At 41.6% G+C, this 15,996-nt stretch overlaps 1 protein-coding gene across 1 annotated transcript in view; it reads right to left on the reverse strand.

The window, feature by feature from the left end:
• Window positions 1-1,202: 1,202 nt before the first annotated feature.
• The window catches only part of klhdc8b (kelch domain containing 8B), a 198,537-nt gene continuing 183,743 nt past the window's right edge, over window positions 1,203-15,996 (reverse strand). The window contains exons 6-7 of the mRNA XM_084367737.1: window positions 15,457-15,558; window positions 1,203-1,456 (exon numbers count right to left, since the gene is read on the reverse strand). Of these exons, the coding sequence (XP_084223863.1) occupies window positions 1,260-1,456; window positions 15,457-15,558 (299 nt within the window). The 3' untranslated portion in view covers window positions 1,203-1,259. The remainder of the gene's footprint in view (window positions 1,457-15,456; window positions 15,559-15,996) is intronic.

Here is a 15,996-nt window from a genome sequence, read left to right on the forward strand (position 1 = left end):
ATATATATATATATATATGTGTGTTTATATTATATATATAATATATATATATGAGAAAATACTGAATCAATATAACCATGATCATGACATTACAACTCAAATGCTGAGTCCTCTTGGCTAAAACCTTGTGAGTAAATTGCTCCAAAATGTTGCCTGGGTATCATTACCTTAAGATGCTCTCACCATTAATCCATCATCTGGCTGACAACTGACAAGTTGAGGTAAAGAATACAATACACTGCTATCAATCATGAAACTCAAGGGGAATATAATATGTCAGGAGGCTGATGGTCAGATTATTATTTTGTCTGTCTGGATGCTTCAGTGCAGCAGGTATGAGTAACTTGCATTCACTCCACGAGCAACCACATCCCTGTGCTCCAGTGTGAGGGACCATTTGAGATCGGTGATCGATTGCTGCGGTGCTAATGTCGTAGCAGAGATGGATGGATGTGTAGCAAAGCAAGGTGTCGACAAGTTCGACCACAGTCAACTTTTCTAAAAATAAAGGAAACACAGTGACTGTGGTCAACCTCAGCCAACATTTCACCGGGTGTTGAAAATGGATGGGCTTCTGACTAGCAGTTGTTTGCAGTGTGAGTGCACGTTAAGGGCCACTGCTGTTGACACTGTGGTAGCGGTTGCTAGCAGCGCTAACTTTCACACGTATACAACACTGCAACAAAAAGAGGAGAACCAAAACAGACATTCACATTCCCAGAACGTTACTGTCTAAAACTCAACTAAGTGTTGTTTCTAAGGTCATAGAAAAGTGTCCGAGCTTGCTGCAGCAGCAGGGGAGAGCAATGCTGCTGTAGGAGATACAGATATGGCCCTATGTTCCTTTAATATCCAGAAAAGTACCCTGCTTTTATTCTGAAAAATGCTCAACAGTTCAAAGGCGTGTTGTTTCTTCAGACACTGTGTGTGTGTCTGTTTTTTGCTCTTTTTTTCCATCTGATTTCCCCAGTGTAGAAAAGCTGTCAGCAGTCGGATTGAATGTCCTTAATCTTTTTCGTCCAGCTCTGTCACAGACTGTCTCTGCCGCCCCCGTTTGAAAATGCTTGTTGATTGTGAAAAATAGTTTCTTACATCCCCCTGGAGAAGAGGAATCCATCAGTTAGACATAAAGGTAGAAAAGTATCTAAGTGTTATCTGTGGATCCAATTCATGTTTTTTGTCTGTTTATGCACATACATGAATAAAATATCAATGCCGGTTTGCATTTATTCCTGTTTGTGTTGGTGTGTGCGCATGTGTCACACTGTTTCCGGTAAGCACAGGGCTTCCACAGCATTACTGGGTCCCTGGGCCACTCCGCCGATGACAAAGAGCATGCTGGCTGTCTGCAGGAGGGCAGAGGAGCAGCGTGCAGTGGGCATGGGGTCCAGATACTCCCAGCGCCGCTTCACCGGGTTGTAGCTCTCCACCGTGCCCAATGGCGCTGGTTCATTACCTGCAAAAGAAAATGTCAGGTTAGGTTGGTTAGGTTGACAGCAATTACACTTCCCATTCAGCATTACCCGAAGTCTTTATAACCCAATTTTGATATTGAACCACTACTGAATACTTAATGTTGACACTGAATGAGTCTCAGGCGCTCCATTGGCTCAATGGGCTCCAGCGCACCATGTTAGTATCTCCACATGTGGCAGAGTGAGGAGCACACTTGTCTTACAGCTGCACGAGCCTGTTCATATCAGAAAAACGACCGAAAATGCAAGCATGTTGTTGTTTGTTGTTGATGACCTCGAGTGGCTGTAGTAGCTTCAAAGAAGGAAGTGAGGAGAAATAGGATAAAGAATGAAAAGTCTGTATATGAAGGGTGTGGGTGGACGGAGGACTTTCATTCAGGAGAACACTGTTCATGTCCAGTGTATAACCAGAAGTTTTAACTCAAACCATGATGTGTTCTTTGACGAAGACCTAACGACCTAACGTGTGTCACTGTTATGCTGCGATGGTCATGTTGTTTTGGTAACAGTGATATATGTCGTTTTTGGAGATGCCGACCATCGTCATAAAGGTAAGAGCAGAACTTATTTCCACACTGCATTTTGTCGCTGTGCCACTGGACTACATTTCCCAGTCGGCCCTGAAGAAGTTACAGGTACTTGTCAAGTCAGCTTTCATTTGCAAGAGCTGTCCAACAGTCGTTAGTCAGAGCTTAGCTTGTGTTTTAGCTCACCAGTCCGTCTTCTCAAACTGCACTACTGTCACAGGAGTTCTAAATGGCATAACATACTTGCGCTTGAGGTACTGAACTAGCACTTTGAATGCCTCGCCTTTTACCACACTGATTGGCAGCACATCTCCTTGGACCAGCGCATCACACTTTCTACGTTCCAGCTCGCAGTGGCGTGACCTTTTTTGGCAAGCCTCAGACATGCCTTTCCTTTCTTTGACACACACATCATTAGAATCTGACACTTCAAGACAATGAATGTGTACTCATCACACCTCTCATCAGCCACTTGTCTTCTAAAGGGAAAACATTTCACCATAAAGTAACACACACATCCTCTCCAGGGCGCGTGTGATACACATGAATCTGGACCTTTAGGAGTGGAATGAACTTATCAACTCAGTCACACGTACACTGAGAGCTAATATTCACACACACGTAAATACCAAATCCAAGCTAACACCTCCTACAGCAATGTGATGAAGAATCCCCATGACTCCGACCCCCCACTGCCAGTAACATACTAAAATAGTGAACTGAATTTCAATACAATAATTAGAGATATTGTCTGCAGCCATAATGAAAGTTGTTATAGCACAGCATGTAGTCAAATGGAGAACTTGTTTAGTGAAGATTATAAAGATAGTTGTTGCTCAGCACAGGAAACTGGTGTCTCTGTTAAGGCTTGGTGATTTGGGTGGGGGGTTGAGTATTTGGGGGGGTGTGCATGGGTTTAGGGGGTGTCTTGGTGTTTGGTGTTTCCCCCTTTTGCTTTGTTGACTGCATGCACCCGGCCTGGCGTGGGCTCTGTGGGTTGGAGCAGGACCTAGTGGCTCTTGGTATCTGCATTTTGAATTTTTATTTACAATATATTGATTTTAAATTTCAATGTGTACATCAGTGGATTTAGCATGTGTTCTTTTCTGACACCAAGAGGTTTGATACCAAAATACTAACCACGAAACCAGGAGGCTTGTGGAAGCCTTCAGATTTCCGACATGTTAAGTCTCACTAAGGATTTCTGTCCTTTCAAGGGTCTGCTGTGATCTCCTCTCCCTCCGTTTCTCTTTCCCTCCCCCACTCTCCCTCTCTCACCTCAGGTGCAATGCTCACTGTCATTATACATCAGCCAGCACTAAGTTGTTGCCGTTTCCATGGAGACCCACATCACAGCAAGTCCCCAAATGATATGGACTGGTGAGTGCATGGTGTGTGTGTGTGTGTGTGTGTGTGTCTAAGGAGGACTATTATCATCATTTGTTGGAAGAACAAAGTGACGGTGCCGAGTCGGCCTTTTCAAAGCTGCTCGGGCCTCGGCTCCTTTATCATTTTTTATGAAGACACAAATTCGTACCAACATCCCTGACTGCACACACACACACACACACACACACACACACACACACACACACGGAGCATAAAGACATAGTCCTGCTGCTGTTGGTGCTCAAAGGCTTCTGTTGTTGCTTTGATTCATGTCCAGCAGACGCCACGTCTCCTTTTGACCTCCATCCTGCCTGCTGTTATCTCCTCTGACTCTTCTTGCCCTTTTTCCATTAAGCTCATTCTTCATTCTTTTTTTAATCTTTATCTTTCTCAATCTTATCTATTTGTAATACTTTCTTAGAAAACCTTCTCATCTATCCTCCATCTCTGTATTCACCTCAACTATTCTTCCTCCAGTCCTCCCCACCTCGACTCTCCTGCTCTCATTTCGGCTGCACTTCTCTCCTCTTTGATGCCTCTCGTCTCAAATTGTCTTCCTTTCTGCTTCTGTCACCCCTCCAACTCTCAATCTCTGCCTTCTTACTGTTTGCCAGTCAGACACAGAATACACACAATCTACAGCACAGCAGTTTAGTGCATGGTTCACTGGTGCTTCATGCTAACAGAGCTTTAACACAGTTGCATCAGTCTGTGATGATCAGTGTGTTCCAGATGTAAGTTTAGACATTTCCTCACCCATTTTTATGTAGACAAATCATTTTTCATCATCCATGACGGAAAGGTGCGGAATAAAAGTATCTATTTCCCTTAAAAATATTATGATTGTAAATTAAGAATTTAAAAACTTTTGTTGGGTCCAAAATGATTGTTTTGTACATGTCTCTGTAAGAATTCTGACATTTGGTTCCAGCATCTAACAAGGATTGTGAGTACAGTGTAATGCCCTTGATATCAGGTGGTATCTTTGTTCTGTCAGCATAAAGAGTCCTGGTAGCTGCCAGTTTGTGGATTTTTTTTTTTTTTTAATGGCTGAAGTGTACAGTATGCATAGTGGCTCGACGTTAGCTAGCTAGCATTAGCATTGTAAAGCCTTTAGCAATGTTTGCTAGTGCAACAAACTGCCACTTGAGGGGGCAGATGATTCAGACAACAGTGGTGTTTTGACATAAGTGCAATGTTTGCATGTTATCAATAACCTTTAACTTGTTCATCATAAGTTACAGCTGCTTTCCAAATCCAGACTACACAGTACGTGGTGTTTCATTTAAAAAAATGAAGTATTCTCCAAAAACTTGTCACATAGCATACAAACTAAAACTATTCCCTGGAATAGAGGAGCTGCAGCTGGGAAAAAAATCTTGATGATGGTGAAACAGCTCCACCCTGATGACGTCATCAAGTTTATCTTGGGATCTTGACCCTCACCAAGCAAAGGAAAAGCAGAGACAGACAGCATGGGGGGTAACACGTTACAAAGTATGTACTCAGATTACTTTTTTACAGTATTAATTAAGCGTTAGTTTTGCAATTCAAGTAACCCGGTAATTACACTTTCAAATAAGTAATTGTCACAGTTCACAACAGGAGGCAGGCATGTTGAAAACAAAAAGCGAGCTCTAACCATCTGATGTCAAATGTGAAATTTGAAAAGCAAAGTACCAAAAGACAGGCCAAAGTCCAAGAGTAAAAACTAAAGAGAAATACAAAACTGAGGACAATCCAGAGAATCCTGAGGAAAAGATCAGGAACACAGTTGACACAAGGACCGGGGAACAGGCACAGGAGACGCATGAGCAGCAACAGACAAACCGACAAAGAGTGAGGGAACAACACGGGCTTAAATACAAACTAAACTAACGACGGGAGGTGGTGCAGGTGGAGAGACACTGGGAACAGGGCAGAGCTAACGAGGCTGGTGTGAGACAGGTGTGGGCGGAAAATCCTGCTGGGGTGAACACAGGGTGGAAAAGAACACAGGGAACACAGGTGAGCAGGAAGTCGAGAGTGACAACAAGACACAAGAGGATATAACTACAAAATAAAACAGGAAATAACTAATCAAAACCATGACAGTAATCCATTACTGGAAGAATTTTAAACTTAATTTCCTCTTGTTGCCAGAATAAATCCCAGATGCACTTGCAATGTTTCTGTTTGTCTCCTAATTCTTAGCAGGCAGTACACCTTTGGGTGTGTGAGTGCAGTTGTGTTGTGTCAGTGTGCAGGTGTAACTCAGCTCTCTGGATGGCCAGAGCATAGAGGGCAGCCTCTGGTTCATTAGTTGCCTGTTGAAACATGATGGACTGTAGACTACACCAGCCTGTGTGTCCACAGAGGCAGCTGCTGAGGCTGTACGTCTCAGTTAGGTTCACTGTCTGGTCGTGAGAAGCAGAAAGGTTGCACACCTACCCGTCAGGTCAGTTTCTGTTTACTTCATGTTCCTCAAATAATTCAGCCTTTTTCATTGCTGTTGAATTGCTTAAAAATAAATGCTGTATGAACTTGTTCACCTGTATGCCTCTCTGTGCCCACTTGATTTTAAAGGATTTCTGTTATTATCACCCTGCAGAAGATCAGATTATGGGCTGCAGAATATTAATGTCAGTATAGTTTATCTATAAAAAGCAGTTGTCAGCAACCTTTTTCTATCAAAAGAGCCATTTTTGCCCTTGTGCCTCCCCAAAAATCCCCAATTTGTGCTCATAAAGCATGTGATTTTTGCATGTCCACAACAATAACACCATGTTTTGGTGCATTATGAAACTATTGAATTAGCCTACAATAAAGAAAACAGTTTTCATCTTTGTTATCTTTATTGGAGGATTATATAACCAACAAAACACAAAACTGAACACTTGTGATGTGAGGAACATATCCACTAACATGTGTCGGCCTACTTTAAATAGAGAAGCAATACAGAACTATATGCAGGCCTACTTGAGTCCTCCCCATGTTTGTGAATATGAATAAAATAAAAAGTAGACCACTTTGATAAAAAATTAAACGTATAGCGACAGCTTTAAAAACAGTCAAAGTGTGAGGTAACCCTCTTCTTTTTTTCCCTCAGCCACGTACAGCAATTAACCCTGGCCTGAGGATAAAACACAACTATATCAGCAATACAATTACGGTCAGAGAATGTAAGAATCACTCTACAACAGTTTAAAATAACAAACTGTTTTAAATTAATTTAATGTTTTTATTTTTTGTCAAAGCCACACTGAGCGCCTGCAGAGGGGCAAAAGAGCAACAGGTTGCTGAGCCCTGATATATACTGTAGGGAGACGTCCTCTGGTCAAGGAATCACAAAGAGGACTTCTGAACATGTCATGTGTCTGAAATGCCTGCCAGACTTCTGAGACTTCCGTCTCTGACAAAAAAAAAGCATCTCTTCTTTGATGGATTTATTCTTTGAGTGTTTTTGAACACAACATAAAGAGCTTAGAAATTAGCCCGGTTACAGTCCAAGGCAGTGACATCAAGATAAACCTTGATGTTGATTTTTTTTAAAGATTCCTGTTAATATTTTCATCTTGAGGAGAATTATTACTTTCATGCTCCTTCAGTTTTGACTATGTGCCTTTGAAGCTCCGTCTCTTCATTGTATCCCTGTGACGTGTCCCAGTCGACTCTCAGAGTCAAAGATCTATCAGAGACCTGCTTTTAATCAGTGACAAGGTGAAGATGGGAGCAGACCTTTATATTATTGAAACCTAGAAGACTAGACATCCCACACAAGCTATTTCCACCATCATAACAGACTATGATTAGAGGTGCGAGGTTAGTTAACCCCCAAAATAGTTTGTGTTAAAGTCACAGAAACACAGGGAAAAAGGCTGACTTCAGATGTCCTGCTGGATGGAGAGACAAAGGCCAAACAGATGTAGCGAGAGATGGAGGTGAGTGAACCCTCGCTGAGTGAGATGAACTTCAAGTGAACTGTGGCTCTGCACTGAGATCTGATGAACTGGATTATAAAATAATACTCTCTCCACACCATTTATCCTTTATTCACTGTTTTTGAACATAGCCAAAACGACAGCGGCTCACCAAACTTAATCTCTTTAATCCTGACAGAAAAACAACTGTCATCACAATTCTTGACAAGATATCTCATATTAGCTCAGTCACTTTTTATTTGAAATTCGACACAAACACAAGCAACATCGAGCGTTCAGTCTAGTCTGACTCAGCGCAGCTTCAGCTGGCCCGTTGCCAGAAGCTCATAAAAATGCCATCGATAAGTTAGCAAGATTTAAAAGCAAGGACATGCGGCCCATTGTTATAGTCTCAGGAGAGGGGTGTCAGGATCTATGGTGAAGTTGCACCGCAGTCTCAACACAAACTGTATGACACCTTCACATAAAGACTATACGAAAGGATGAGATACTCTTACCACAGACAGATGACATGGCTGGCTACACATCCTTACAGGTTGTGTACAGGTAGGGACACCTTTTTATTATTATCATTATTATGATGATGGGTTAATACAGCTGTTACACATGCAGCTGCGTGGTGCGCGGGTATTTGTATTAATGCGCACACATTTTGTGCCATTTAAAATTGGTCCAAACTTGATTTTTGGAAAAAGTGACAGCCCTAGTGATGCTATGCAGGCGAGGTAAAGTCAGGGGACGGTGCTGTGACTTTCAGGTGAGTGGTGTGGCAGCAGGCATACAGAAAGCGTAAGGCTGCATCCAAATGTCCGGACTTCACCACACTTGCAGACTCGTGGACTTTGCAGATGCGTCTGTAGGAAGTCCGGGAGTCTTGAGGGCTGTCCAAACTCACATTTAATCCAGTCCACAAGGCCCCTCAAGCGAGGGCTCAGTCCGCAAGTCCAAAAGGTGGAAATATGGATTCAGCCTACATTCACCACTGAGATTCAAAGGGTGCATTGGATGTATGTTACAGTGAATAGAGCATAGAGTGTAGCAGCAGCCTCGAGTTAGCTGCCTGAACAAGCTTCATTCATTAATCTGAACGAAAACAACCTGAGGTCATCAGAAGATTAAGAACATTAAGACAATTAAACACTGCCCACACTGTACGATTCAACACCAGCTTGAACAGACTGCAACTGACTTTGTCTAACTTGGTCTGATCCGTCATAATTCTTTATCATAACTTAACCTGGCCGTATGACAATAATGTTTCCCTGCTTTAAGTGAATTATTTACGAGAAATCTGGTGTATTTCTCTGACAACATTTGTGCAATTCATGAAGTTTGACTCGCAGTCGGTCTCTTTGGCATTTGCAGCTTCAATATGAATTTTATCCTCTTTCTCTATTATCCAGTGTCTGAAGCCATCAAGTGCTCATTTTCTGTCTTTTTCATTCACCTCTCCCTGACCTCCCGTTGCTTCTGTTTTCAGAGAGCGAGACAATGGCACAGCACGTCAGGTCAAACAGAAGCCACAACAAATCTGCGGCGGAGTCTGTGCTAATGTTTGATCTGTGCTGTAAACAGGGTCATTACATGCCCTCTTCTCAGCACTTATCATATTTTAGTAGGTAATAGACGACACTCATCCTAGACCTTCCTGCCTTCTTCAGCCAGCTGTTTGTGACTAATGTTTGTGGAGTATAAGACAGATAAGTTTTCAGTGGTCAAAGTGTCGTTCAGCATGACTCACCACCAAAACCTCATTTAATATCAAACCACTTTAAATATCAATTTTAGCATGTCATTCTGTAATGATATCTGTGGAAACTTCTGCATCTCTGTTATTTACAAGCCTTGGCATGGTGAGCGTTGTGATGTCACTTTGCATTAACACAGAATGGCAGAATTACCCAGCACCAGCTGTAAATGCGGATATGAAAACACAGGGATTTGCCTGTTGATTTTGTGGGTAAGCCACATTAAGTTGATACATTGTGTTGTTTCTGGCTTGCAGGCTTCCTTTCATAATATCATCCAATATAATAGGCTTAAAATGTTTCATAAGGGAATGAGTTATGTCAGAGATGATCATGTTAAAACCAAGTTCAAAAGGTTGAGAGGCAGAGATGAAGTATGAATGCCTGAAGTTTGAAGAGAATGTTAATGCACAGTGTGTACGTGAGCAGCTAGGTGTTACATATCAAAACATTTGACCAGTCCTGCTTCATGCATTTAAGCACCATCTGTCACAAACCGACCTGGAAAAAATGATTCATGCACTGATCTTTCTTCAACTGGACTACTGTAACTCCCTCCTGTCCGGCATCACCCAGAGGTCTCTCTCCCGCCTCGTAAGAACGCAGCAGCTCGGCTTCTAGCTGGTTTGAAGAGACAACACCGCATCACTCCTGTTCTCCCTACTCTTCCCTGGCCCCCTGTCCGGTTTTAGAATTGATTTTGCTGATGACTTTTAAAGCTTGTCTGGGTCTTGCCCCGAGATACATAGTAGAAATGATGACCCCATATGAGCCTGTTAGCAGCCTTAGACCAGGGTGGGGCCCTTCTGGTCGTTTCCAAGTCGAGGCTCAAAACTAAAGGTGAGAGCGCTTTTACCGTCAGGGCCCCTCGACTTTGGAATGAACAACCTGAGGCTCGCAGGATGAGAAATTTCTTTAAATCACTTCTTAAAACCCATTTTTACAGACTTGCTTTTAGTGAAGTCAACCTTTATAAATTGATTTTTCGATTTTTCTATCTTTGAATTCCTTTTACTGCTTTTAGTCTGTTTATTTGTTTTTAATTCCTCTCATCTGTCCTTTTCTTACTGTCCTTTACTGCTTTTATTTCCTTATTTTTATCTATTTATTATCATTACTGCTCTGAATCATTTTATGTGTTCTTAATTCCTCTGTTGTGATGTCTTCTTAACGTCCTTGATTTGACTTTTTACCTGTGATCTTGCCTGTTTTATCGCTTTTATTCCTTTAAATTATAATTACTCATATTTACTTTTTGTGTTTTTACAGTTTCTGTTCTGCCTTTTGTTTTAACTCACCTTAGACTCGGCTTCTTTGTGTTTGCGATGGACTGATAGAGGACGTGTGGGTGGAGCTGCTGAAGACTAACAGGAGTCAATCCAACAGAAAAGTCCACAGAGAAATGCACAGGGACAGTCACACACTTATTGACAATCACAGCGTGGCTTCTTTATGCGCGTGCATTTTTAAATTTTACACTAACGTACTGAAGCACAGCGGAGCAATGAAGAAAAACAATGCAGCTTTAAAAAGCCACACTAATGTGTTATGACATCCATGAACTCCCCCAGGGCACCTTTTGAATTCCTAATGCCATGTACAGTATGAGCTACCAAAATAAAAGCCTTTATAAGAGAAAACACAGCTCCTCAAGTCTGGGAAAAAAACAAAACAAAACCATCATTTCACCACACAGAAAGAGTTCACTACCAGAGAACTGTACGCAGAGGGGAGGCATCTGGTTTCTAGGTTTTTAACTTTGTAAAGTCATTCTAATTAAAAATAATCTATTTCAGCCTCGTCTAGTTCTTTTTACATTATTACCTTACCAAGGAGGTTTGTTTTCACCTGTGTCTATTTGGTTGGTTGGTGGGTTGGTTGGTTGGTTGGTTGGTGGGTGGGTTGGTTGGTTGGTTGGTTGGTTGGTTGGTTGGTTGGTTGGTTGGTGGGTTGGTTGGTTGGTTGGTTGGTTGGTTGGTTGGTCCACATGATTATACAAAAACTACTGAGCAGATTTCCACTAAACCTGGATGGAGGATGGGTCTTAGAATGAACCCCATTATCTTTTGGTGTGGATCCAGATAAAGAGACAGGTCAAAGATTTTTTTGCTCACTTTCTTTAACATTGTGACATATAAGAGGAAGTTTTTCTTCATTTTGTGCCTTGGCAGAGGTACAGTATGTGCTCTGTTGAGGGCTTCCAGTTGATACTTAGTTTTAAAGTTAAACCTTCATCTGTTCAGGAAATGTCACTGCAATTAGGATCTGTTGCAGGGGAGACCTGAGAACAAATGACTGTACTGTCTTTGTAATAAGACAATTAATTCAAATGCTTTGTTGGAAAATAGAGGGCCTAGTATCAGCCGTCAACCATCCAGGAGTGATGATTAGAACCAGAGCAGAATCTGTGTCAGCAGAATCAAAATGTTGTGATGATCAACAGTATCAAAAGCCCTGGACTTTTTAAAGAGAGTTGATTTATACTGTACACATTCCATATACTTGTATATATGTATATATATATAAAATAACTGCATTTCAGACAGTCTTTGGACTTCGTGGATGTATTTGCCTCTTTTATTTCCCAAGTCAAAAGGCAGAGGATTGGAAATGTGCCATGACTCACAAATCCACAATACCCCCATGGATTAGATGGCGAGCCAGCCTCAGAGCTGACACTCACACAAAGATAAATGTAACATCTACCTCCTTTCCTCTCGCTCTCACTCACTCAGTCATTTTCACGTTACTAAAAGCATACAAACACATCCATTTCCTTCTTGGTTCTCATTCAAGCCTCTTTCCTTTCTCTCTGTCGCCTGTTGAATTTGTCTCTCAGCAGGACTAGATCGACGTGTTCATGTCTTTCTCACACAGTCACACACACACACACATCAGGCTACATTATTGACTATCACTCTGAACTGTAGACGAAGAAAAAATCTGCTTAAGTGTATCAGACCTACATGGAAATGTGTGAAAAACCACCTGAGGATTGAGATCTCAATCAATAAATTACTATTTAAAGGCATGGCATTTTTAAACAAGCCCAGGGTTGAGATCATTGTTAGCCTCTGTCTCATGCATAATGCACAGTTTGTTAAGGCTTGTGTCGCTCCCTGTCACCTGGTAATCATTGTAGCACAAAAGATCTCTGTGTCTGTGGTCAGAGGTTTTGTCTTTGACATTGAAGAGGATGGTAAAAATGAACTCTAGAGGACTTAGTTCCCCTCTATGTAACAACAAAGACCTCCTCCTACTTTGTGCCATAAAACATCAAAAGCAAGAAAGACAAATAGGAGTGTAGAAGCTGGTAAAGGCTGCTCATATCTCACAAATGGACTCATAGTTTAATACAGTATGTTGAATTGATGCAGTTGTGAAACTGTTGTTTGTGTGTGTATGTACAGAGAACGTGCAGGGATAAACAATTTGAATCGTCAATAGATTGTGTGTGACTATTTTGTGTGTATGTACTGTATGTGTGTGTGTGTGTGTGTGTGTGTGTCTGTGTGTTTGTAGTCTTACTGATCCACGCAGGTGTACAGAAAGAGTGTCAATATCTGCTTAACAAGCATGTCACCGAGGATAAAAGCTGACCTCAGTTTGATTTGTAGCACTGCTCAGTCTGCCTTCACACTATATGAACTCTGACAAATGCAGCTCAGTCAAGGAGAAAATGGAAAGTAAATGGAAAATTAATTTGGTTGTGTGTGTGTGTGAGCATGTGCATGGTGTGTGTGGAGTTTGTGATGAATCAGAGTCGTGGTGTTTCATTCGCTGTGAGCAGTGAAATCAGCACTGACAACTTTACTGTCTGTCAGTGGTGGAGCTAATTAAAGCCAACCCTGAGTCATCGTTTCAATCCGCAAATAATTACAATTAGTGTACAAACTACTTGAAGTTACCTTGTATTAGTAATGTTAGGTGTTACGGATATGATTATGTTAACACATCGTCATACCTAAATGACTGAATAGGTCGATTGACAGTGACTCCCAAGACAACATGACTGTTGCAGCCTACCAGCGACAGGCGTACTGGACCTTTGTCTTACACTCACAGTTTTGTTAGGTTTAGACAAATCAGTTTTTTTCAGTTTAGGAAAACATCATGGTTCGAGGTAAAGTAACTTACTAATATTACTTCTGTTACTTCAGTTACAGACGTACCTACATTACGCACATAACTTCAGTTACGTTCGTAACATGACGGAACTTTATTATGGAAGGAGTAAAGAAATAACTCATCATTGACTTTTGGTCTCACCCACACAAACAGCGGTCTCAAGGTGTTTGTTCAACCCAACCATCCATCTCAAACGCCTCTCTATGCAGACTTTATCCGCTTTGGAACTTAACCTGACTTCCTCCTTTGCTACTATAATGTTTAATATGGCCACTAGAGGTTGCTGCCTAACAAGAAACGTCAATATGGGCTTTGATAAGCTGATTTCACAGTCAACCTATTTGGTTGTATGTCTGATGAGGGCAGCCTGTTATTAAAGTCGAGCTGAGATGAAAAATGCCTTTTTAACCATTCTATTCACCTCCACGGTCACACAGAGGGGTGATGTAATGTGTCCTAAAACCTGGAAATCCGTTAACAAAGTCCATGTTTTGGGTTTTTTTAAATTGTTTTTCAGTTAAATGACTGAAATAAGGTCTGTGGATAACACAGGCTTAAGATATTTATACATTTTGTTCTATGACATAAAATACATCATTAAATGTCCCACAACTGAATTTTAAAGCGCTTACTTGTCCTAAAAACAGCGGTTTCGAACAAGTGTCTCAATGAGACTACAGAGGTTTTCGGGGACATTAAACATCACAGTAACCACAGAGACTCATCTACTCACTAGTCCGTCTTTACAGGCTGACTGTAGTTACAAACGTTTCCAAATCTAACTTTTCAACTTGTAGACTGATCAGTTTATAGAAAACGTGTTTGGAAGTTGTGTAGTAAGACGCTTCGTGGTAGTGACGTTTAAGTCATGTGACCATGATGTAGTCTGTTTATAGCCTAACATTAGCTTTTTACTTATAACAGTTTAATTCAGTATCATAAACTTGTGTTTGCCACAGAGTTTATTTTCGGCGAGATTCAAAAATCCAATAAAAAAATCCCCTAGGCTTTTTGTCGAGGGAACCAGGGCGATGCTAACTTCAAGGTTGGCCTACAAACATGTATCATCCCTACACCACTCTCTTGTGCACCTGCTTAACAGGATCTGCCAAATAATTGCAAAAATCAATTTCTTTGTATTTTTATATTAAAATCGGTCAATGTATCTTCCTGTAAAACTCACAAGCACTTACGTAAGCTTGCACTAACCTATTTCAACCAATAATTTCATGTCATCCACCCACAATCAATCTTTAGTGGTGAGCGAGTGGCACTGAGCTCATATTTCATGTCAGAGAGATGCACTTATTGTTTCACTTATTACTGTACAAAAACACAAATGTATAACTATATTTGCTTATTTGGGGAAAACTAGATTATATTTTATGGAGACAATGTTTTCTGGTTTTTCTCCTGATGACAGATGACTTTACTTGTTGCTAATGTAGCCGCTAACAGCAGCTAACTGTACCGCTCCAACATACACGGCCTGTGATGGGGCCGAACATAAACTCTGAGGCCAACTGCAGCCAGCTTGATGTCGGGGAATCCAGTATCGAGGTGGTTTACAGAGTTTGGCTGCCATCAGACAGTTACAGCTGGCTCGTTTAGTTATGCAGCTAACGTTAGCTGACAAGGCCCCAGGTTGCCAGGAGCTAAACCAGCCAAGAAAACCACCTTCGTACTGTATTTCCTGTCATCGAACTGGCAGCCGTTTGTCTCGGATACTGTGTTATGTTATTTGTGGGCCGTTATTGGACAGCCCTCTGATCACTTAATCTCCTGTCACAGAGCCAGCTATTGTGACATGTAGCTGCATTGCAGGGGTGTAACTCACATTCAGCGTAAATATGTGGAGGCAAATGTCTGCCTTCCGTTTCAGCTCGACTTTAAAACTACCATCTTTTTACCAGGTAATATGTGCAGCCTTCGCTCCGGGTCTCAGAAAGTCAAACCATTTCACACATGAAGATTAGTTGTTTTGTTCTTGAGGATTACTCAGCCTGTCAGCTTTGACTTTGGAAGACGTTCTAAAGCCTGAAAATACCTCTGCCTGGAATTGGAGACAAATTTTGCATGCACAGGCAGATGATTGACCGAGGTAAGACCATTGCGAGGTGTGTCCATTAACAGACAAAAGGTGCTGAACATTGGTAATCAGTCACAGAATGACCTGTGTCGTTCAGTCTCTCCTCTCTCTCCCTCCAAAGCGATCAGCTGACAGAAAAGAGCACCCAAAAAGATGGGGGAAAAGAATGGATGTGCTCACCTAGACCACCAGCTGCAATTACTCTTCCTCCCAGGCAGCCTGCCACGAAGTCAGCCCTCTTCTCCCTCATCCTGGATGTTCGGCTGGGTTTGATCCAGATACCTGCCAGAACAGAAAGTTTCTCACTGTCAAAGAACAACAATGCACCACAGCCAAAGGTATATTGACACCCCAAACATTACGTCCATAAATAATTGATAAACATTTCATTCCAAATCCAGATGCTGCTGTAACAGCCTCCAGTCGTCTGGTTTCAGGATGTTCACCAGTGTTTGGATCCTGGCTGCAGGGATTTGCTCCTTTTCAGATACATGAGCATCAGTAATCAACATAATTGAAACTGTAACTGCAGAATTGATAGTCAAAGCAAGTAATTTTGTATAAAACACTTTGTGTCTCAAATGTTTTCCTCTGTTCTTAGTCTATGCTAAGCTAATCTAGCTAGAGCGTATTATTAGTGTACAGACCTGACAGAAGTATTGATCATCTCACAAACCCCTCATGTGCATTTCCCAAAATGTTGGACTATCCTGCAGCACG

The sequence above is a fragment of the Pagrus pagrus genome (assembly GCF_965226575.1).
Source record: "Pagrus pagrus genome assembly, chromosome: 11".
NCBI classification, from domain to species: domain Eukaryota; kingdom Metazoa; phylum Chordata; class Actinopteri; order Spariformes; family Sparidae; genus Pagrus; species Pagrus pagrus.